General features: G+C 55.0%; 1 protein-coding gene across 17 annotated transcripts in view; it reads right to left on the minus strand.

The window, feature by feature from the left end:
• CACNA1E (calcium voltage-gated channel subunit alpha1 E) overlaps positions 1-23,629 on the minus strand; it is a 129,576-nt gene that overhangs the window by 62,736 nt on the left and 43,211 nt on the right. For all 17 annotated transcript variants that reach the window (XM_085068560.1, XM_085068559.1, XM_085068557.1 and 14 more), the window contains 5 exons: positions 20,411-20,516; positions 19,900-20,039; positions 9,677-9,780; positions 8,792-8,944; positions 8,504-8,685 (listed from right to left, as the gene is read on the minus strand). In XM_085068560.1, the coding sequence (XP_084924686.1) occupies positions 8,504-8,685; positions 8,792-8,944; positions 9,677-9,780; positions 19,900-20,039; positions 20,411-20,516 (685 nt within the window). The remainder of the gene's footprint in view (positions 1-8,503; positions 8,686-8,791; positions 8,945-9,676; positions 9,781-19,899; positions 20,040-20,410; positions 20,517-23,629) is intronic.

Raw genomic sequence — 23,629 nt, forward strand, 5'->3', positions numbered from 1 at the left:
TGGGTTGGGCTGGAAGGGACATTAAAGCTCATCTGGTTCCATCCCCCTGCCATGGGCAGGGACATCTTCCACCAGACCAGGTTGCTCCAAGTCCCATCCAGCCTGGCCTTGGACACTTCCAGAGACAGGGCAGCCACAGCTTCTCTGGGCAGCCTGTGCCAGGGCCTCACCACCCTCACAGGGAAGAATTTCTTCCTAATATAAAATCTGAATCTATTCTCTTTCAGTTTAAGGCCATTCCTCCTTGTCCTATCAAGAACCACTCTCATGGATTCTCCAGGGTCTCGTACATGTTCATCACTGTATGGACTGGCTGTGGAGTGCCCAGGGGATACAGGGTGTGGGGATGAAGGGGAAAGCTAGGATCTCAAGGGACTTTGCCCTGGGAGCTGTGCCTGCCTTCCCTAGCACTTCTCAGGGGCTTACAGAGCAGGACAGTGGGTGCAAAACCACCACAGCTTCTGTGATTTGTGCTCCAGATCCTTGGCTCGGCAACTCCTGATGGTTTTTGCCTGGTGGTGACATGCATCGTGCCCCCCAGCATCACCTCTGCACCCCCAAGCAGCTCCTCCCTGCAAACCACAGCTGCACCCAGCTGAGAAACACACGCAGGCCAGCAGTCACAGCCCCAGCAAAAAGGGGAGAAAATTAATTATAAAAATACCTTACAGCAGATTCCCTGGCCTAAGCAGTTCCCTCCAGAGCCTGACACCCGCTGCTGCTCTCCCCAGAGCAGTAACAGATCTCCTTGTTCCCTTTAATAGGAGTAATTGAATCTCCTGCATGCAGGGCCATGCTTCACTCCCTGCCTGGGATCCATCAGCGACCCCGGTGCTGGACAAGATCTGAATGGAAATGCTTTGCTTTTCCAAATCAGGTTAATGAGGAAATTGGTACATTTCCTCTGCAAGGCCAGGACTGGCCTGGGGTGGGACACATCCTGCCAAGGCCAAGTGTCAGGGTGTCCAGGCAGGGTGGGCACCTCCTGCCCCATTCCCTTCCTCCAGCACTGCCCCTCCCTGGCCCAGGAATCCTGCCAGAGGGGGCACAAAGCTCAGCACAGCCCAAGGCATGCTTGTGTCTGTGTGTGTGCAGGGAAGGAGTGGGGGAACAGGCAAAGGACACAATATATTTCATTTTTCCGTTTCCTAAATGGAATGCGAAAAACGCGTTGCTAGAAGCAGTACTAAAGATCAAGTGGTTTTGAAATAGGCGTTGAGACCAATTTTGGTTCTGCTCTCCTACAGCCCACTGAGAAATTACACCCAGATGCCCCAGCACTGATCCCCAACTCTGGTCCCTGTGTGTGCTTCCTGCTCTGCCTCTCCCCACAGCCATTCCTCACTGTGATCTCTCCACTTCTGCTGCCAAACCTCCACCTTCCCCCTGCCAGGACCCCTCCTGCACCTTCCCCAGCACCCCCATAACCACCCTGCAGGCAGGATGAACTTTTCCTGATGGATTTGCAAAGCCTCAGAGGTTTTTGCAGTGCAGATCCACGTGCCAGCCCTGCTTCCTCTCCGGCTGGACCCAGACCCTGGATGCTGCAGCAGGGCATGGCTTCCACAGGATCAGCTTTGGGGCTGTTTTCTAATGAGGTTTGGTTATTGCCAGCCTGGATCCCTGATTTGTTTTGAACATGCTGCAAGCCCAGAAAGGTAACCAGGCCCCATGATCTGTTGTTCATATGATAAACAACATATGTAAATATGATTGTCATCATTGTATGGCGTTCCTGGATGCAGGAACATCCCCAGCTCCAGCTGTGCTGTTCTGGGCCAACAGACCCCTGCACAACCTCACCCACGGACCCCAAACAGCCCCATAACCCAACCCTGGTGCAAGAGGCATGGAAACAGCTTTCCAACACCTCTCCAGCACAATTTCCAGCACCAAACCCGCTAATGGAATTACAAGTCCTGGGCTTAACAAAGACGAACAAGGCAGCACTGAGAACCCCTGCTACCTCCCACCCTTGAGCCTGGAGCTGTCAGGGGGTGCCAGAGCATCCCTACTGGAGCACTGGGACCTCCACCAGCATCCCCCAGCTCCTCCAGTGCTTCCAGCAGACCGTCTTGGAGTGAGACTTTCCCGCGCGGGCAGGGAGGAGGGTGTGGGCAGGGAGCTTTTGATAGAACATGCCTGAAAGCTGGGATCCAGCAGACACAGTTTGTTTCTTGCTGTGTCATTTCATCACACACACACACACACACACACACACACAGAGGGAAAAAGGGGAAGGGAAAAAGGGGGAAAAAAAAAAGGCAGGAACATTTGGCAAGCTGGCGAGGGTCTGGCTTTGCTGAGTGCGGAGAAAGAGCCGCTTTTCCCAAGGGAGGAGAGGGGAGAGCAGGCTGGCTGCCACACTCATGCCTGCTGGGGCTGGGCTCCAGCACCCACGGCTGGCAGCACAGGCACCAACTGCAGCCATTTGGGGGAAAACAGCTCATTTTTTGGGTTCGGAAGGGTTTGAACCTTCGAGGTGGAATCTGAAGTCTCCTCTCCGAATTCGCTCCAACTTAACCGTGTTTAAAACAAGCAGCATTTTGGGGGAAGGAGGAGGAAGGGGCTCTGTCCTGCTCTGTCCTGCGGTGTCACCAATGGCGGGGACTTCGGGCAGCCCCATCCCCCAGCCCCGAGCCCACCCCGCTGTGCCCGCACGGCCGGGAGCCGCCAGGAATAGCTGCAGAGGCATTACGGGCTGTGCTCGCTGCTGAGCCGCTCGGAGCTCTGGGTGCTGATTAAATTTTCATACCTCCCCGACAGGATATTTTGTGTGCGCTGTGTTTTAATTTAAAACACATGAGAAGGGACTCCTGTTCCCTTTGCGAGCGTTCCGGCTGGAGAGCCTGGCGCTGTCCCAGAGCGCAGAGGGCTAAAAAGCCAGGTGGTTTCCCTCTTTTTTGCCATCCCTCCCACCTCCCCCGCTCTCCAGCCTCTCTTCCTCCTCCTTCTCCCTCTCCCAGCACCACTCCTTGCTGGGAACCACTGTTATCCGTCGCATTCCCGGCTTCCTGCTGTACTGAGCTCCTCCAGTGCTCTGCCCCTCACTGTGGTGTCAGCGCTGTTGTGGGGATTTTTGCACCATGAGCCTCACTGCTGAATTCCCACAACCCTTGGCACACGGCTGGCACTGCTGCAGCTCCTGGGGCCGGGGACCTCAGGAGACACACACCGATGTCCAGAGGAGCTGCAGCAGCTCCTGGAAGCACTGGGGCTTAAGAAGGTTTCCCAGCTCATCTCAGGTTTGAGCAACAACCCCCCCAAAAAAACCTCTCTGGTCAAGTAATTCATTTTGCTGCTTCCATGGAAAGCCAGGCACTGTCCTCACTCTCCGAAAGGATGGGGAGGGATCCACCCAGAGCTTCACCATGCTCAGGTCTCACTCACACTGTTCACACAAAGGTGGTTTGGGGAGGGCAGCTGAGTGCTGAGCATCCCAAGGGATGACTGTGAAACCTCAGAAATTGATGCTGGCATGCAATGAGCAATTTTGTACACACACCCACGAAAAAACTACTGTTTTGCAACAGATTCCTCCTCTGACCCCCTCCAAGATCAACTGGGGCAAATGGGGATGGGGCAGGAAGCAGGACAGCCAAGCCTTGCTCACATCTCCGTGTGCTCCAGCATGGCCAGTGATATAACACACCTCCCTTTCCCAGTGCCCCAAATCAGGGCTGCCTGAAACAGTCCCTGTTTTCAAAAAAGGATGGATGTGTCACCACATTTCAAAGCCAGGCTCCAGCACAAGATCTTCATTCAGTACTTTAGGAGGGCTTTTAAGGAGGATGAGGACAAACATTTCAGCAGGGCCTGTTGTCACAGGACAAGGGGTGACAGCTTTAATCTGAAAGAGGGTTGATTTAGATTAGATATATGGAAGAATTTTTTTACAAGGAGGGTGGTGAAGAAGTGGCACAGGTTGCCCCAGAGAGGTGGTGGAAGTGTTCAAGGCCAGGTTGGATGGGGCTTGGAGCAACCTGGACTAGTGGAAGGTGCCCCTGCCCATGGCAGAGAGGTTGGAATGAGATGATCTTTAAAAGGCCCCTTCCAGTCCAAACATTCTGTGATCTCAGGTTTGGTGCTTCACAGACAAAACCAGCCCAAGCCAACTTGTTCAAACCCAGCCCTGCACCCAGCAGCATGAAATCACTCCTGAACGTGGTGAGATTCATCGAAATCCTTCTGCACCCCACATGCAGAGGAGATCCCAAACACTGAGGAGATGTCCTCCCCTCCTGGCCCCAGCACCTCCAGCGTGCTGGAAGCACGTGGGGGTTGAGTCACACATGCTGCAAACCCCCATCCTTACAGCAGCTCCTGTTTCCCAGCCACTCCTGCCACATCCCAGCGCACGCAGCCCACACTTGGCACCCATCCCGTGCCCCTGCAGCCTCCTGGCTCTCTGCTGCAGCTGCTCAGCTCTGCACAGGGCTGCAAGACCCAGAGCCCACCTGTCCCAGGGCCATGGACACAGCTCTGCCCACCACCACTGCATTTTGGGAGGTGTTTTGGAAGTTGCCAAGGGTTTGATGCTCTTTCCCCCAGTAAATGCCCTCCTCCTGCTGCAAAAGCACCCAGAAGGCTCTCAGCACTCAGCCCTGGCATCTCTTAAGGCTCCCTGAACTGCTTAGCCCTCCTGCTTCCCTGTGGCTCCAATCCCACAAGAGGATGAGGAGTTCAACCTGACAGCCAGATCCATGCAGGGAAACATGAGGAAGGCTCAGACCCTGCAAGCAAAACCAGCAAGAAATGTAAGATCTTCTAGGTTGGGAAAGCCACCTGAGATCATTGAGTCTAACCATGAACCCAGCACTGCCAAGGCCACCACTCAACCAAGTGCCCATGTGTGCCCAAGTGTCACATCTGCACATCTTTCAAATCCCTCCAGGAATGGTGATCCACCATTTCCCTGGGCTGCCTGTGCCAGGGCTTGACAACCCTTTTGGAGAAGGAGTTTTTGCTAATATCCAATCTGGACCTCCCCAGGTGTAACTGGATGCCAATTCTTCTTGCTCTGTTGCTTGGAAAAAGAAACCAATCCCCACCCGGTCACAACCTCCTGCCAGGGAGTTGTAAAGAGTGAGAAGGTCCTCCCTGAGCCTCCTTTTCTCCAGGCTCAGCCCTCCCAGCTCCCTCAGCTGCTCCTCCTCAGGGCTGTGCTCCAGACCTGTTCAGGAGGAGCAGACAGCCCTGGCTGCCCTGCCTGCACCTCTCTACAGAGCAAACCTGCCCCCAGCTCATCCTTGCTTGGGTGTTTTTGTTCCCATCTCAGCTCCCAGCAGCGTGGGGGGAAGAGGAGAGCGTCAGATGCCAGCAAGCCAAGGCTCCTCCTTGCTACCTGCAAGCACAGCAGCCGAGCAATTCCGAACAGGAACACAAATAAACAATTGCAGTGAATAAATGCAGCCTCCCGAGTTGGCGTTCTGCAGGAAATATCGATTTCAAACTCCTCGCCTGTTTGCTTCCTGGGATCATGGGAGCTGGGCTGAGCATCTGAAGCCACCAGCGTCACCTGTGCCTGTGCCATTCCTGGGCAGCCCCTCAGTCATCCCCCCAAATTCCAGCATCACTGATTAACGACAAAACACATCCCAGCCCCTGTCCCACGCCAGCACAGCTGCAGAGGTGGAGAAGTAGGACAGTGAGTCTCTTTGCCAGCACTGTACTTCCCTCTGGTCCCTACAGAAAGCAGGTTTGGTTTGGAGCCAGCCCGGGGAAGGGGTGTCTGCTCCAGGATAAGTAAGGCAAAATATTCCTTTAGCCCCTGTTTCAGACCACAGAGGCAGTCTCAAAATCAAACTCCCATCCAAAAGTAATCAAAGTCCCCCAGGCTCCCAGGGAGTGGTGCTGGAAAAGCCATACCACCCCATAAATCTTTTCTTTTAACCCATATTATTATTTCTACTTCATGAAGGCAAAGCTGATACAAAGAAAGCAAAAAGCAAGCACATAAATGAAATAACCCATGCAGAAATTAGCTTGTTGTAATGCTGCCTGCAAATTCCAGGAGCCACACTCCTAGACCTGGTAGAACGGTGGAAAAACAGATCTTAAAATCATGATACAGTCACACAGGGGAATTCTATAGTAGGCAATTTCTTTGAGAGATTGCTAAAGTGGTTTTCCTGCCATCTCCCTCTCCCCTGCAGTGTTAATCCGCAAGGACGCAGCCTCCCATCGCTTTATCCCGGTGGGAAAGTGGAATCCCCCACCAGGCCCCCCAAACCTGGGGCATGGGCTGGGCAAGGTCCATGCTGGCTAGCAGCAGGAGCCTGCCTTGGCTTGCTGCTCCAAGTGATGAAGGTGATGGCAGAGCATCCCTGTGGTTTTCCAGCCCTCCTCCCACATCCCCTAGGGGCCGCATCCCTCATTTTTTTATTAAAAAAAAGGCCAGAAAACCATTTTTCTTTCTCCAAGTAGCACAAGGACCAAGCACCCACAACCTGCACACCATGAGGCCCCCTGAGAGACAGCCTGTGTCCCTGGGAAGGACGGGAGGTGCAGCCCAGCAGTGCTCTTGCCACCCCCCGAGGTGATTCAGCAGCATTTAATGATACCAAGGCCCCAAATCCTCATTCAATTAAAAGCCAAGGAAGGTCCCTGCTCCTTTCCATTACTGCTCAGGAACAGCTGGTTCTTTGCAGAGGAGCAGGGAAGGGAGGCACCTTATTTATGGTCCTGGCCATCGGGAACATGGTGACAGAGCATGACAGTGACAGTGGTGAAAAATCACGTCTGCCCGGCTTTGCTAATGGTGCTGGGGAGATGATTTGGATACCCACAGGGGTCCCAGGGAGCTCCCAGTTTAGCAGTTATGGTGGTAAATAGGGGATCCTGTAGGGTAGGCACAGTTTTCAGTGCTCCCAGCAGCACCTCCCATCCAGCAGGACACAGGTGATGAATCAGCAAATCCCAGATCAGCTCCAGCCTTCCCAGCAAGGACACCCCAAGCAGCAGGAGACCAGACTTATTCAAACAAACCCCTGAGGTCGATCAGACCATAAATTGCCCGTCTGTTCCCCATCCCCTCACACCCCACCAGCAGGGCTCCAGCACAGGGAGTTCTGCTGCTAATTGCTGCAGGTGCTAAAGGCTGGGAAGGGGGAGCGTGGATGGAAATAGGATTTGCATGGAGACAGTCATTAACACAAGAACAAGGCTCAGGGCAGGTGGCTGGCACCAGCCACAGGCATGCACGGGCTGTGTACAACAGTGGCATCCAGCAGGAGCTGCCCAGGGCACTGGAAAATCACCTTCCCTGATACATTCAATTATACCTGGGCAATAGGTGCTGTGTTAAAGTCCCTAAACCCACTGACACACCAGCAGCAGGCAGGAAATTGAGTTTTTTTGGTCTGAACACTCAGCTGGTTCAATCCTGCCCAATTCCCCCATTGAAGCAGCAAGATCCTGACACTGCCATCTCCTTTAGGAAGAGGATAACCAAATCCTCATGGAAAGGTCAAGCCTTTGCAATGAACTCCCCTTTCTCCCCCAGTCTAGGTTGCACAATCCATCTCTCCATGCATGCCACCCTGCACCCCCAGAGAGACCTTGTGACAGACTGACCAAGAAAGGGGAGCCCCAATGCTGACAGCCTGATGTTGGCCTGGGGTTTAAAAACAGCCTTTCCCCCGATGACAGAGACCCTCCTGAAGCAGTTTCCCCACGACATGCCACCCAATTTGCCTCCCGCAGAGCAATGCCACTCTGCAAATCTCCGGGCGTTATGGGAACCAGGGTATAAAAACATTCCCGGTGCAATGACGCCAAAATTGATGCTGAAATTAGGCTGGGAACAGAACAGGCACGGTTGCTTCTAGCCCACAAACTCAAACATGCTTATATGGCCAGTCGCCCACGGCGATATTGCACTCTGGGATCGCCTGGAGCTTTTTTTCCTGCTTTCAGCTTTGCCCCCATGTTGCTCTCTGGGCACCCCAAGGGCTTGGGCATCAGCAGCTTCCAGCAGCTGCAAACCAGAGGAACTCAGCCCAGCCAATCCCTGCTCCATCAGCACCAAGATCCCAGCTGCCTGTTGGATGCTGAAATGCTGACCCTGCCCCAGGGAAGGGGTCTGAGCCCAGCTCTAGGGCTTTCCTAGGCCACCAGACATCCTCTGGTCTGCAGTGCCCAGAAAACATATCCACTCTCATGGAGCTGCCCTGGGGGGCACAGGAGGAGCAGGGAAGGAAGGATGGCTCCCCAGGGACAGCCCTCAAGCTGGAGGATCATTGCAGGACATGTCCACAAGGTTTTTCTCTCTGCAACAAGCTGCATGACCCAGTCAGAAATGGAGATCAAGCCCTTAGATCTCCCTTTGTCTGGAGTCATGGAACTCCCTCCTCTATCCCCCATCTCCTGCCCAAATGGGAAGGACCAACCCCATTCCCATGACAAACAAAACTCTGGATCTTCCGAGTTTCCAGCACACGTGAACACTGTCTCCAGCTCCCCATCCCCACCCCCAGAGAGCCCCCAGCGCAGCACTACTCACATTGTACAGGACTGTGGTCCACCCTTCCATGGTGATGCACTGGAAGACGGTCAGCACAGCGAAGAGGATGTTGTCGAACTGCGTGATCCCATCGTTGGGACCGATCCACTCCCGGCACTCATAGCCCGGGGGGCAACCCTGCACCCCGCATGGGTGGGGAGGGTCCAGCTCCTCTAGTTCACCTGCGAGCACACAGCAGAGAGCCAAAGGAGGCAGGGGTAAGGGACAGCTCATCCCAGCTTTTTTCCACTGGTGGGGTGAGAAGAGGGTGCAGAGCCCTTGCCCCACCTGAATTGTTTGTGTAGCAGGCTCGGTGCAGCTTGCCGCTGTAGAACTCCAGGCCGATGATGGCAAACATGAGGATAGCAAAAAAGAGCAGCAGGCCAATCTGGAGGAGAGGCACCATGGCCTTCATGATGGATTTCAGGACAATCTGCAAGCCTGGGAGAGGAAAGAAAGGGCACAGCTCAGAACAGCGATGCAAACCCCTTAGCAGGGACACATCCATCCCACCTCTGGGAACAGGAAAACAGGGAGCAGAGAGGATGGACAGTCAGAGAGATGCAGGAGGCCAGCACGGCCAGGAGGATCCCTTTGGGCAGGAGGATCCTGGAGGAAAGCACCATCCCAGGGGAGGGAAAGCCAAGCTGCAGAGCAAGGCTCCAGGAGAGGTTGTTTCTGGAGATGGTCCTCTCTCTATTGTCCTGCCTGTCCTTGCCCCACCTGGACTTGGTGGGACACAGTTTGTGCAGCTCTGTGCCCCTCGTTGCCCCCAAGGCACAGATCCAGCACTGCCGGTGCCCAGGGCAGGAGGGACACGGGGACCGGTGCCAACAGCAGCCTAGTTTCTTTATTTATCCCCGTGCCAACAGATGAAATCTTGCAACAAAAAGAAGGAAAAAAACCCAAGAAATCTCCCCTGAATAAACCCCAGTCCTGAAAGGATCCACCCACTGCCTTCTGGTCAGGGAAGAAGAGCTGCCAGCGGGCTCTGCCAAGCACAGAGCAGGCCGGGCAGAGGGCAGTGCCACCCGGGGACACCAAGTGCTGCCACCTTTGAGTTCCCACTACATGGAGAGGTGGCATGAGGTGGCACAAGGACCCCTCTCACTCCAAGGACATCAGGGATGGACACAGACACCCTGGGGGGAGGACCAGGAGCATCCAACTTACTGGGAATGCCTGAGACGAGCTTCAGCGGCCTGAGCACACGCACGGCCCGCAGCGTCCGCAGGTCCACGTGGGTGTTGAAGTGTGTCCCAGCCGTGGCAAGGATGCTGTGGGCACACAGGGACAGAGCAGAGTTACCCCAGGGAAAGCCCTCGGCCACCTCAGAGCCATGTTGCCATGCCAGGTAACACTGTGTCCCTAGGCAGGTACAGAGATTCAGCATCTCCCAAAGGCCACGTGCCAGCGAGTCCTGTGGATGCTGGCACCAAAGCCACCATGGGGCCCTCCAACCCCAGCAGCCCCCCATCAGTGTCCCCCACACACCAGGATGGCTGGGGACATCCACACACCACCCATGGATCCCACCTGGGGTTTCAACACTGCGCTCATCCCAGCTGCACAGGACCAACCTCCCTTCTAGGAAGGTGGCATTTGGACCAGAAGTGCCCCAGAGTTGTGAGTCACTCCCCTCCATGCTCCTGTGGCACTTCTAGCCATCAGCTGCCCTGGCTTTTTCCATACATGGAGCTTCCTCAGAGTCCCACCTCTGGGATTGCTGAGAAGGAGCTGAGAACCTCGTTCACATTCCAAAATCTATAGTAATGAAACTTTGATGACCTTGGAAGGCAACCGGCAGGCACGGGAAGGACTCCAGAGGCTTTCTTTTAAAACACAAAGATTTTTTTCAAGCCCCTCTCCGGAAAACAAATTGGGGCAGAAGGGAGCTGGTGCACACCGAGTCCAGCAGTGGGAACACTTGGGGCCCCTGCTCCTGCTTTGGGGACAGGGATGCTGTGCCTCAGGGATGCTGGCAGAACCCTCTCCCATCCAGGCTTGGTCCCCAGGTGCTGGGCAAGGAGCAGGGAAGCTGCAGTAGAGCAACAGGGGGTGGGAGAGGAGGGGATGGGGAGGAGAACGGGACAGAGGGAGGCAGCAACCTCAGGGTTGTTTGCAGCAATCCAAAAACCGAGGGAAATTGGGTCATTGTTCCACTAATTCATCTAATTACAGGCCAGAGCAGCTCTCTGGCGCGCTGAGCAATTAGCACTCTTTCTCTCACCCTCTCCCTGAGGTACAGCAGGTACCAACCTGTCCCTCCAGAAAGGCGGCTGGGTTTCCTAGGATACCCTGGCAGCACAAACGCTCCCACATCTGCAAACCAGGTTGTTTCAGCTTCTTTTCCCAGTCTCCTCTTCCTCCCTGCCCCAGCACAAGGGGTCAAAGCCTGGCCCCAGCAGCAGTTGGGATGCATTGCCCACCACTCTTTGTGTATCACACTGCTTACCCCTGATATTTACAGGGATATTTAACCCTTGCTGGTACTTTCCCTTTCCCCCCGAGCCCTTTCCACACAGTCTCCATGCCCCAGCCTGTGCCCAGCCCCTGCTGCCCACAGGGCTAACAGAAGAGCAGAAAAGGGACTTAATTAAGTCAGGAGCACCCAGAGGCTGGGGAGAGCTGCGCTGTTTAAGTGGTTGTAAGATCAAAATCAGTAAGTACAATAAAGCACGGCCACTTGGCAGCATGAGGGAGGGAGAAGAGCCCCGTCACTTCCAGCCCTGTCACACACCCTGCCAGAGGGAGCAGGGTATCCCAGCCCTCCCCAAAATGCCAGCACAGGGGACACACCGTGCCAACATCATACTGGAAACCACGAGAGCTTTTGCTCCTCGTGTCCCAACCCCTGGAGTGCCACCAGCCTCCCGAAGGGGCAGCTGCAGCCCCAGCGCTGCCCCCAGCCAGGACTGAGCACCTCCAGGATGCTCCTGGGGGGGGATGCAAGCTCCAGCCCTTCTCCCGTGGGCAGCCCAGCCGGAAGGCTCCTGGCAGCAGAGCAGGATTGGGATGGGCATCTCTCTCCCCTCACCACGGCTCATCCGGCTCTAAACGGACACGATGGAGGTGGAGCCGCATCCTGAGCACCTCTCCCGTCCCCGGGGCAGGAGGAGCACCCGGCTGCAAAGTCCTCGGCTAACCCAGATTTGTTTGAAGGGCTCCGGAGCCGCCGCGCTGAGGCTCCAGGCAAGGTTCGGGCGATTTCAGGGCACTCCTTCCCCGCGCTCTAAATTAGCTGCTAAGAATGGGACTCCTCTGTGGCAAGGTGACATGCTCCTTGTCCTCGCCAGGGGACAGGGGACATCACGAGCTCTTTGGGGAGGAGGGCTGGACAGATCACCAGAGCGAGGCGGTTGCACTCAGACCTGTCACCCGACCGGTGACAAAAAGCTGATGCGCTGCTGTGACACAGGTGTTGGCACATCCTTCTGCAAGCACAGCCGGAGCTCCCGGTGAGGGCAGAGGCACTGGGACAGCACACTGCTGGAGCTGCTCCCAGCAAACCCAGCCCCGGGCCATCCTTAGACCTCAGAAAATGGCTGGGAAAAGCTAACCAAGCTTCCAGGGACACTAGCCTGGCTGCTGGCTGCTTTTCCCAAGCCCTTCTGTGGCTGCAAGTTACAGCCATCCTCTCTCCTGGATAACCAGCCTTCTGTGGTAGGAACAGACACCACTGTCACATTATTGGCTAATTACAAATCCAATGCTCAAAACACACCTTGCTGCTTCAGACTTCAGCATCTCACCTTAATAACCCTCTAATTATGCCTTTTATGATTTTTTTTTTAAACCATCTCACCCAGAACACCCTGTTTCTGAATTAAGGTTTCTTACAGCTCCTGAGATGGAACTCAGGCTATGACAGCTTTGTACTGCCACAGGGCAGCAGCTCCAGTATCTGTAGAACAATTTAAACCCTTTTCGATCACTTACAATATCCACGTCTGATGTGCTAATAATTATTCTTTATTTTTAGGCAAGGACCCAAACTAAAATTACATCTCACCATCCAAGTTATTTGAAAAAACCTGCCAGATCTAGGCTATAAAAATCCCAATGATCTCATGCTTTTCATCATATGTACTGGAGGAAAAAAAGAAGAGAAAAAAAAAAAAGTGAAGGCGTTTTTATAGGTCACCCAGGCAAAGGGGTTACTTTTACTTCAGAGGAAAGGGGGAAGAGAGACTTCAGGTGGAGAAAAGAGCAGAGAGGAGCTTTTGGAAGGATGCAAATGAGAGAGGAGGCAGGATGGGAAATATATGCTAATCCCCCAAAGTATAATTGAATAGTGAGCAATCACCAGCAGACAAAAACACTCTTTCAGGAGAGGAAAAAATAATAATCCAATGCTTTGTGTTTGCAACCAGGACGATTATTTGATTTTATTTATTTGGAGGCTCCAGGGAGGAGGGCGAGCTCCCACTGGGGCCACCCCACCCTGCAGGCTTTGGGGCTCAGTAGAACCAGGCTCAGCCCCCAGCACCACTCCAGCTCAGAGCAGCTGAGCAGAAAACACTCCCTCACCTCAGCTGAAGACCTGCACCTTTAGATCTCTTCACCCAGGGGTCAAAAAAGGGGAAAAAACCCAAGAATGATCATATTTTAAATGATTCCCTGCTCTTTGGGACCATGGAGAGTAAAACATGAGGGATGCTTGATGCCCCTGCACTGAATTCGGGCACCCATCGTGCCTCCTCTGCCTGTGCCAGGGGCTGTGCATTGCTGGGCTCCCATCCCCATCATCCCATCCCATCCCATCCCATCCCATCCCATCCCATCCCATCCCATCCCATCCCATCCCATCCCATCCCTCAGCCCTAAGGGACACTGCAAACAGTTTCACACCAGAGACCCCAAGCAAAGGCTGACCCCCCAAAATGATCAGACCAACCCTCGATTGATCCCCCCACCCCAAATTGAGCCCCTCTCAAGCATTCCCCTCAGGGAACAGTGCTGAAGCTCACGCAGACAAACTGTCCCAGCAAAGGGTGGAGAGAGGCATCAGCTGAGACAGACTAATCTCAGCCCAAAATCTGGGGCAGGCAGGGTGCTGGCTGGCACGCAAATTAATATTTATAATTAAGTGGAAAGGCCCCTGAAGGCTTGCACTGCCACCTGACTCTATGAGGGAGACTACTTCATAATTAATACACTGGTCAAATGGCTCACAGAAAGTGAGTTACCTGATGAATTCACCCCGTTCCTGCCCTGTTCTGGGGGTGAATCAATGGGGTGAATCCAGCCCTGCCCTCTCTGCAGACAGCATCATGTGTAGCAGGAGGTACTCGAGGCTCTTGGGTCCAAACCTGGCTCGAGGCAGGGCCAGCAGGATCACGTCACCCACCCTGAGGATGCCACAGCAGAGCACAGCCTTGGGGACACCAAGGGACAGCGACACCAGGGCCAAGTCCTGCCCTTGGCACAGTTCAGAGCAACGTCAAAGCCTCCATCACCTTGGCTTGCTCTTTCTAGGTTTTGGGGCTGTGACCCAGGTGGATTGAGCTGCTGCAAAGCTCCTGCTCCCGCCCTTCCCAGCAGCTTGGAGAGCTCTGGATGGGCACAAGTGACTCCCTGCATGCTGTGATGAGGCTAAAGGACAAAGTCTGCCTTTACCAGCCCTTGATCTGGGGAGTGAAATGATCCCCCAAGGCCACTGCTTCCTGGAGAAGCCCCCAGGATTTGGTGCATGAGAAAGCATTCCCTGTTCTGGACCCTGCGGGTTGGCCAAACCCCACATCTCCCTCCTGCCTCTGTCCCCGCGCTGCCTCTCAGCAGATAGAGGATTTGGCAGGGGGAGATGGTGCTGGTGAAACTGCTTTTGCACAAACAGGACCTGGTGGAAACCTAAAGTCACTGCCAGGAGACAGGAGAGCTGGCCCCACAGAGAAACAAAGCCCAGGAGAGTGTGTGCCACAGCAGGACCTGTCTGAGCTCACACCAAAGCCAGTGTACGAGACCCCAGGGCATCCCCCTGTGTGATCCCACCTTCCCACGTGAGGATGAGGTGGAAATAACCCATTGGCCTTTCCCTGAGGCCAGGCTTATACCCCCAACTCTTGTTCCAGTGCAAAGAAGCCCAAAGCTTTACCACACAGGACAACGAGGGCCTCACCCCAGACCAGGAGCTCTGCAGAGGTGTCGGGGTGCAGCAGGAGCCCCTGGGGAGCGCAGGGCATGGAGGGGTGCCTGGCAGGGGAGGCAGTGCCCCTGGGGACCAGCAGCCACGTGGGAGGGACTGACTCACTCTGCGGCTTCAGGAAACCAACCGGCGGGGAAGAGGAGCCAGGAAGGATGGAGCCGGGAATCGCGTGAGCGGCACGCGGGTTGGATCCTGCGCTGGGAGAAGGCGGGATGCCTGTCTCCCCCAAAGCCAGAGCCGGAGTTCTGCCTGCCATGGGATCCCCACCCCAATCCCCAGCAGCCTTTTCCCTCACACCCAGCCTGTCCCCTGGCCGAGGCAGGGAAGCTGTGCTGCCCTTTGTGCAAGGTGCCGGTGTCGGGCGCGTCCCAGGGCCGTGGCATATGGCACATGAATCATTCACCAAGCTGGGAAATTAATTATTCATCCAAACTAAAGACCAAACATTTTACTAATTGTCCTGAAAGGAAAGAGCTGGGAAAGGGGTGGGAGAGGGCGCAGGCATCAGGTTGGATACTGCCAACATTTATGAAAGGAAAAGAAGGAAACAGGGAGGGGAAGTCTTGCCTGGTGTGATCAAAGTATTGCTGGGCTTTTGGACCTGGGGCTGTCTCTTGGTTTATCCCTATAGGACAATATTCCTTGTAATGTCTCAGGCTACAGCAGGATAAGCATGTCAGGGTGCTGCACTTGTGCTCTGATTTAGCACTTGTTGTTCTACAAGCCTCACATCCACTCCCCCAAGCTTCCTCGCCTGGAGTTGCACTGCACTCCTTGGACTAGGGAAACGCAGGTGGTGTGGGCGCTGTGGGAAGAGCCTGTTCCCAGCCCGGCTGTGCTCTCACGGTGTGCCAGGCACCTGTGGGGCCAGCATCCCAAACCACCAGGGCATGGAACATAGCAAAGTTCCCCGAAGGAGCTGCTGCCAGTGACTGTACGAGGAGCTCCCCTCTGTCTCCGGAACTCCGAGATCGAAAAGTGCACCCACACACACAGAGCTGGGTTGTGTGAGGTGCACTAAATACCAGAGGGCAAAGCGTCCCTGCCTCTGCCGTGGGGGAGCTCAGGAGGAACTGTGAAAGGGAAAACTTTCCAGGACAGTCATCCCAAAATCCAGGCAGCACCAAAAAGAGAAAAAAAAGCCAACCAGCCCTCCTCATCCCTGGGCTCACCTTGCAAGCCTGCAGCACAGCAGGAAACACCTTCCTTGGAGCTATTCTGTTCTGCTTCCCACCAGCCACAGCAGGAAATCAGGGCACAATTGTGCACAGGATTTCCCTGGGAGGTCAGACAGAGAGGTCAGGCTCACAGCTGCTGCTTGGCTTTGCAGGGAGAGGACACTGGATTTTGGGACAGGATTCAGAGAGCCAGGCCTTTCCTCCTCCAGCACAGGCTGGTGCCCCTCTGGGTTGGTTCTGGCTTTGCTAAGGGCATAGCAGGCAGCACCAGCAATCCTTCATTCCTGCTTTCCCTTTGCCACACTCCACCCCACAAAACCCTTTAATGAAAACCACTGTGCCCAAGGGCTTCACAAAAGGCACCCAGGTGTAGCAGCTGTTATTAAACCCTCCCAAAACCCCTGACGGCAGTGCTTCCTTTTAGTGACCCCAGCGTATTTATCCAGCTTTCACAGCAGCTGCTTCCCCAGCTCCTGAGCAGCACAACTTCACAAGGGCCTTTTGATTCCCGTTTGGATTTTTTCCCCATTGTTAGCAGTGTTCCCCCACCCCTTCACCTCTCATGTGTTATTGTATTACTGCTATAAAAAAAAAAGGCAATGGTGTTTTGATGATGCTCAGGCACGGGAGTGTGTGAAGCACACACCCACCTGGATATTTGCAGAGGAGTTTAACCCTTCTAATTCCATCAAATATGGTACAGGACAAAGCAGGCAGCTATAGGGTCCTTCTACTCTATCCCAATGGCACCCAGGGAGCAGGGAGCTCATGCTCCAGTTGCTGGTGGCAGAAGCTCTTTCAGCCTCACCTTCTCAGGACCACCAACTAAGAGGTCACCAACCTCCCTCTGCCTTTTCTGACCATTTCTGAGCCATTTTCCCTGTTTTTGGTCCAGGTCACACAACATCAAGCAGGTCACAAGTCCAGCTTCAGCACCTAGCTAGCTCTGGTTCATGCAGAGACAAGGTGATCATCCCCAAACCCCAGGGGAATCGCAGATGTTCCCCTCCCTGGTTCTGCCTCAAAACAAGTAAAGGTATTTTATGCATGCTTCCAGATAAAATTATTTTTAGCTGGGGGAGAACAGGCTGTTTTTTCAGGCAGCAGTGATGATTTAGAAACCACAGGTTACAAACAGAGCAGGTTTACAAATGTGACTATTAGTTCCCCAGTGGAAGCTTTAGCATCAGGGAGTTTTAGGTGGGTGTTGATTTCCACTGAGATGAAAAAAAATTAATTTATTGACACAAGAAGCAAACACCAGTTGAACCCTAGTCAGTGCCATCCATTCTTGCACAGGGTCCCAGGAGGCTGCCCATGGGAGAAGCCCCACTTTAGGCTTATTTGCACCAGGGAGAGGGTGCAGAAAATCCCACTGCTCATGGAAATCCCAACGTGGTGTCTGCGACCATAGTGCCACCTGCACTAAGGGCCTCTCCCATCAGATACATGGCAAAAAATAAGCCCAGAAATGAGGAGTAATGCCCTATGTCACAACTGGAGGGGCAAGGGCCAGCAAGTGTCATGCTGGGTCCCTCTGGGTCCTTCAGGAATGGATCCTAGGGTGGGTCCTACTCACATGGATATTTTCTCTGGCCCACCATGGGATACACCAGCATCCCAAACCCACTGAGCACATCCCAAAGCAACCTGCACTTCTGATGCTCACAACATCATCACAGCCACAGCCTCTTGATAAGCCACAACAAGATCCCCACGACCATCAAATCTCCCAAAACTCCATCCAGGTACTTTTACATCCATCAGGAAGAAAGTCTGAGCCCGCAAAGGCGATCCCGAAGGCACCGGTCGATTGCACACGTCCCCCATGCCGGCTCCACCGCCCGCCTTACGCAACCGACACAGAACGAGCGCCAAGTGCAAACCTTCTCCCACAAGCTGTTTGCAAGTCATTTGCCAGCCAAGGATTATTTGCTGCAGGAATTTGCCAATAATTCAGCAGATTAAACAGGCAAGAGTTTCTTGCAAGGGAAGCGCAGCCACGGCACCGGGGAACAGCAGCTTTGGCAGCACCATGGGGCGAATGCAAGAGCTGAACAGCACAGGACGAGGAGGACATGAACAACAGAGGAGCCCACAACCTGGTGCAGGTGGCCCCAGCGACCCCAAAAACCAGCCAAGGATGAAAATCCGTGGGGTTGCCTCCTCCAGCCATCATACCACAGAATTTGCCCCAAAAGGTTGGCGAGGCCACACCGGCAGGCAAAGCCAGCAGGTGAAGGGGCACTCCTAGGGGAGAGTTCCATTCTGCTGGGGCAAACATCCTGATTTGATGACAGGGGGGTGAGGGTGGGGGAGCAGATGCTGGAGGGCTGTTCCCCATGACTGGCAGTACTGGGGGGACATGGGCACCCCCTGTCAGGGTGGCCGGCGCGGTGCTCGCAGCCCTTCACGGACAATTGATTCCCTGGCACTGCGCCCGGCTCAGCCCGGCACCGAGAGGAGCTGGCGAGGCTTCTGCGAGTGAGTAATTACCGAGTGCTGACTCAGCACCGGCTCGCTTACAGCAGCTTGCCCAGAGCCGTGGCGAGGGCAGGAAGAGCAGGAAGAGTCCCTAGTGAGCCCCTCCTGCCAGCCCACTGCTTCCCCTTGGCCCACAGCCCAAAGGATGGCCGGTGGGGACACAGGTGATGGGCATTTCCCAGCCCCCAGAAACTGCAGCTGCACCGTGAGGCCCAGAGCACCTCTTGTTGCTACCGATGTGTGTCCCATGCTGTCCCCAGAGATGTGAGGGCCTGTCACCTCTGCCCAGCCCAGGAGGCACAGAACCCTTCCTGTGAGGCTTTGCAGACGCGGGAGAGCAGCAGCATCTCGTGTGAAGGCTGCACCTCCCACAGGCCGCCTGTTTGCTGCCCACCAGAAGCATCAGCCCCCCGCCAGCACACCCTCCATTCCCAGCTGACACGGTCCCACTCCCCAGCAAGGCCATCCAGGTCCCCATTGGACCAAGGGAGTCAAAGTGTACCCAACCGTGCTCAGGCCCAGTCCCAACCTGCACCTCTCCACCACGGACAGGCAGCATCCATCACCACACCCCAGCAGAACCAGGCCCAGCATTCCCCTTCCTCCTTCCAACACCCAAACAGGTGTCACATCCCACATGGTGACACCACCCTGCAGGCCAAGAGACAGGACTGTGCAGCAGGAAACTCTGTAGAGACCCCAGGCATCCCAGCTGGTTGCTGTGCCTCAGTTTCCCAGCCCGCCCGGCAGCTGCTCATGGAGCACTCAGAGACCCACAGACACCATGTCTTTGCACACATCAAACCAGCTCCTCTGAGCATGATGTTTCCATCAGCAGGCAAAAAGAAATAGCCACAATCCAAGCATCCACCTGCCCTCCCCACAGAGAAGGGCCCAGGGGGTCACCCTGGGGGCTTCTGCTCAAGCTGACTGCCAGTGTTGGCTAGCACAAGCCCAAACGCCCCTGCTCATTTCTGTGTCACCAGGACAGCCCAGCACGCTGCAAACAGGACTCAAATCTAGGCCATGTCCCTGGCTGGGGACACCACCAGTGACACAAGCAGCACCCGTGAAGTTCTGTGTGCTACCACACTGCAGCGTGCTGGGATGATGAGCAGCATCACCTGGGAATGTGACCATACCCAGACCTCATTCCAAAACCCACAGGGCAAGCCTGGAAAGTGCTTGGGAGGGCAAGAGGAGAAGAGATTTTCCCCCTCCCCATGAAGGGTTTGGCCAAAATCTCTCCCACATTACATTTGGTTGCTTATCAGCTCATGCCACCACCTTGTCCTCACCTTGCCTTGTATTCAGGAGGGTGACAGGCCACCAAATGAGGAGAGCTAGACGTGGTGGCCTCAGAGCCAGCTCTCTTCACCCAATAGGGAACATCATTCCACCATCAGTGACCAGAGCAAAGCCAACACAGCGCCTCCAGCACAGAGAGCCACCCTCCCCTCCCTCATCAGGACAAAGAAACAGCACCAGCAAACCAGGGTCTTTACCCATGTCCTGGATCTCATGTCCTGACCAGGACAAGCCCCCACACCCAACCAACCCCACCACTGACCCTGCAGCACCCAACTCACCCGCTGAGGACCACGATGAAGTCCATGACGTTCCAGCCGTTGCGCAGGTATGAGCCCTTGTGGAAAACAAACCCCAGGGCCACGATCTTAATCCCAGCCTCGAAGCAGAAAATCCCAATGAAGTAGGGCTCTGTCTTCTCCTGCCGGAGTGAAATCAGTGACCCAGTGAGAGGGGGAGATTGAACAAACACAGCACCAGGCATTTCACATTGACCCAACTCATGTCCCATCCCACCTTCCCCAGATCCCTCATCTCCTTTGGGAGCTTTCCCAGCTCTTTCTCAGCCAGGGGCAACCTCAGAAACAAAAAGAGGGTGGCTATGACACACTCAGGTCACCCGGCCCTTCCCTACCCCACTTCTTAAGGGGCTTAAACCTTTCTGAACTCTTTCCATGAAGGAAGAATGTGTTCCAGCAGCCTCAGGAAGGCTGGAGGAGCTGGTCCCAGAGGAAACCACCTGCCCTGCTACCCTGAAACCAGAAGAAATTTCCTGGTAGGATTGGTACTCACTAATCTCCGTGACATGGGCGTCTTGTCATCCTCGGGGAGGTGCTGCTCCAGGGCCAGCACGATGCAGTTGGCAATGATGGTCGCCAGGATCATGTACTCGAAGGGAGTGGCAGGGAGTTAAGGAGCAGAGAACAGGCGGGTGACACACCCCAACCCTCCAGCCCACCCTTCATATCACCTGCTCGGCCACTGCTGCCACTTTCCTGACAGGAACATCCACACACAGCCCAGCTTCTACCTCCACTGCTCCCAGGCAGGAGGGTGAAACCACCCTGGTGCTGTTTGGAAATGACAGGGGTGACGAGAGAACTGAGAGCCCCCAGGACCTACTGAGCCTCATCACCTCCTTCCCAAGTTCATAGGGTTCCAGAGTCTTTTTTGGGATGAGAACTCCCTTGGGAGAGAGATGGTTCTTAGGTAGGGAGACCAGAAGATGGACACAAGATTTGAGGTGGAAAAACCAGGCTGGAAGAAGGTTTGGTGTGGTCCTTGGTGGTATCAAGGAGGCTGTCCCTGGCATGGCACATGCTGACATGCCCCTGTTTTCCTCTCTTTTCCATCACAAATCAGCAGGAGATGGGGCTCAGAAAGGGGAGGTGTCACAGGGTATCGACAGCCTCAGTCCTAAAACATCCCCACGGGAGGGACCATCTGCACAGCCCGAGGAGGATGGGGCATCCTTTGCAGGTCCTGGGGATCTGACCTGGATCAGCCCACCCTGTGGGCAGCAGGATGAGCCCAGGGAGCTGCAGAACACATGGCTGAGCATGCTCATGACACTGATGGCACCTGGGGCTGAGCTTCAGTCCAGGAAGGGTGGAAACTCCCTATGGACATATCCCAGCTCAGCCACACCTCAGGAAGACCCCAAGGGGCAGCAGTACCTTGTCAACAGGATCTGGTTGTACCCCTGTGAGCATCCTAAATCCTACATCCATGTCTAGGTCTTACACACCCTTCTCCAGGAGTGACCCTGAGCCAGGACAAGTGGCAGCAGCTGCCGGTGTGTGAGGACCCGAGGAAGGAAAGGGCAGGTTGGTGCCCAGGAAAGCACCCCAAACTCAGTTCCCTCCTGCCTTTTGATTCATGGGATCAAGGCAGGGACATGGAACTCTCTCCTCCTGCCTGGCCCACTGCCGAGCTCTGAAAACAAAGCACTTCCAAATGACAGGATGGCCATATCTTTCCAACTTCCCATCCATCTTTCCCAATTCTTCACAATAAAAGCCCCATTGTCCTCAATAACAAAATGTGGAGCGATACAGCAGTGGGCAGCACACCCCTGCTTCTGCTCCCTTCGTGCCAAAACAGCTCTATTACTGTCATCCCTGGCACCAGCAGCCACGCTGGGAGAGGACTGCCACCTTCCCAAAGCTCGTGTGTGTGGAAAGGGGATGTGATCCCACCTGGGATGGATTTGCCCATAAAGGAATCATCCACGCTCCCACCATTCCAAGCCAGCTAAGCCCTTCCCCACTACACCAGGCCTCTCCAGACCCAGCACCTTCTGGTTCATGTCTCAGGCCAGGAGGTGTCCAACGCCCATCCCATCACTCCAGCAAAAAGGGGTGACTTTGTCTTTTCCAACTTTGCCTCTTGGCCACTAGAGTGAAATGCTTCCAACCTGTGGCCCTGAGCCCACGGGCAAGAGAAGACACCCCAGTGCCAGCCACAAGAACGGGAAAGCATGACGTGAGCCCAGCAGCAGTGACGCTGTGGCACGCTGGCAAGTTGGGAGCAGGGATGGGCATTGGAGCAGATCCCCAGAGAGCTGGCCAGGACAGGCAGCCAAGGAGAACCTGCAGGAGCTGGGATGTATTTAGCCTGGTAGGAAGAAGAGCCAGGAAAGACTCGGCCAAGGCGTTTAAAAGGCCACTCAGTGAAATTAATGGTCGCTAACTTAGAGGCAAACCCAAAGAGAGAGGCTGCAGAACTCCCTGCTGCCAGCTTGGACCTCACTGCCAGCCAGGCACGGAGCAGGAGCCGCTCCCTGTGCTTGGGAAGGGGGGCCAGACTCCAGAAGTTTTCCTCTGAGGCTTAACCCAAGTCAGTATTTCACTGCATGGCTCCGGCAAAGGCCACATCCTCTCCCTGCTTCCCACCTCTGGCCGCACGCTCCAGCCGCCCGCGGCGCTTGGCCCCGCGCCACCAGCCTATTTGGGATCTTTTTGTATCATTTTCCTGAAAGTCTGCGAGCAATTAGCACCGGCTGAAGAGACAAACAGCGTGTTAGTGGGGCGAGGCAGCAGCTCCCCAGGCACCAGGCACATTTGCCTAGATGAGAAGTGTGGGAACGGCGCGGAGAATCCGTCTGTCCGCCCTGGCGCGGCTCAGCCCGCCCAGCATCCCGCACTGCTCCCGTGGGAGAGACACCCAGGTGGGAAAAACCCAACTTCTCCAAAGGCAGCAGTGTGGGAGCCCTGCTCAGAAGGGCCTGGGGGGCTCAGGACCACTTATCATGGCTCAGTTTGCCCCTATCTTTCCTTGCTGGCTGCAACATCTGGTTCAAAGCACAAGGACAATGCACATCTGTCACACCCCAGCACAGGACCACCTTCCCGCTCCGCCTCCAGCAAGTGCATGGCATGTGGGTGAGCAGATATCATAGAATCAAGGAATGGTTTGGGTTGGGAGGGACCTTGAAGATTATCTCTATTCCAGCCCCCCTGCCATGGACAGGAAACTCTTCCACTAGACCTCCTGCTCAGAGCCCCATCCAACCTGGCCGAGTGTAAAAGGGTAATCACTCCCCAAAGCACTGACCTAAGCACGAGGTCACTGCCAAAAGCAGCTCTCCAAACCCCACTGGCCCAGTTTCCTGAGGAGCTGAGTCTGGGTTATCCCATCCAGAGCTGTGTGACACATCAGCCCCATGAAGACCAGCCCCCAGTGGCTCCAGCCAGGTTTGGAGGGACCAAGAGGGAAAAAACCTCCCAAGGGACAGTGAGAACATCTGGCTGAACTGAGGGATATTTTCTCCCCACTCCTTACTTCTGCCAAGCAAGCATCCTCCGAGTCAGGGCTGGAGCCCATTGGACAATCCTCTCTATCAGTGCTTTGTTTTCTCCCTCATCAGATGAATAATTACACAATCTTCCAGCTACCCAAAATGCAGAGTAGCCGTCTTCTCCCTCCAAGCCCAGCAATGAGAGCCCATCTCCCTCCAGCCTTCTCCTCCTCCGTCTGGCTTCTCCTGGAGGATCATTAGGGAGCCGATAA

The sequence above is a fragment of the Lichenostomus cassidix genome, chromosome 8 (genome assembly GCF_008360975.1).
Source record: "Lichenostomus cassidix isolate B80296 chromosome 8, HeHo_3.0, whole genome shotgun sequence".
Lineage (NCBI taxonomy): Eukaryota > Metazoa > Chordata > Aves > Passeriformes > Meliphagidae > Lichenostomus > Lichenostomus cassidix.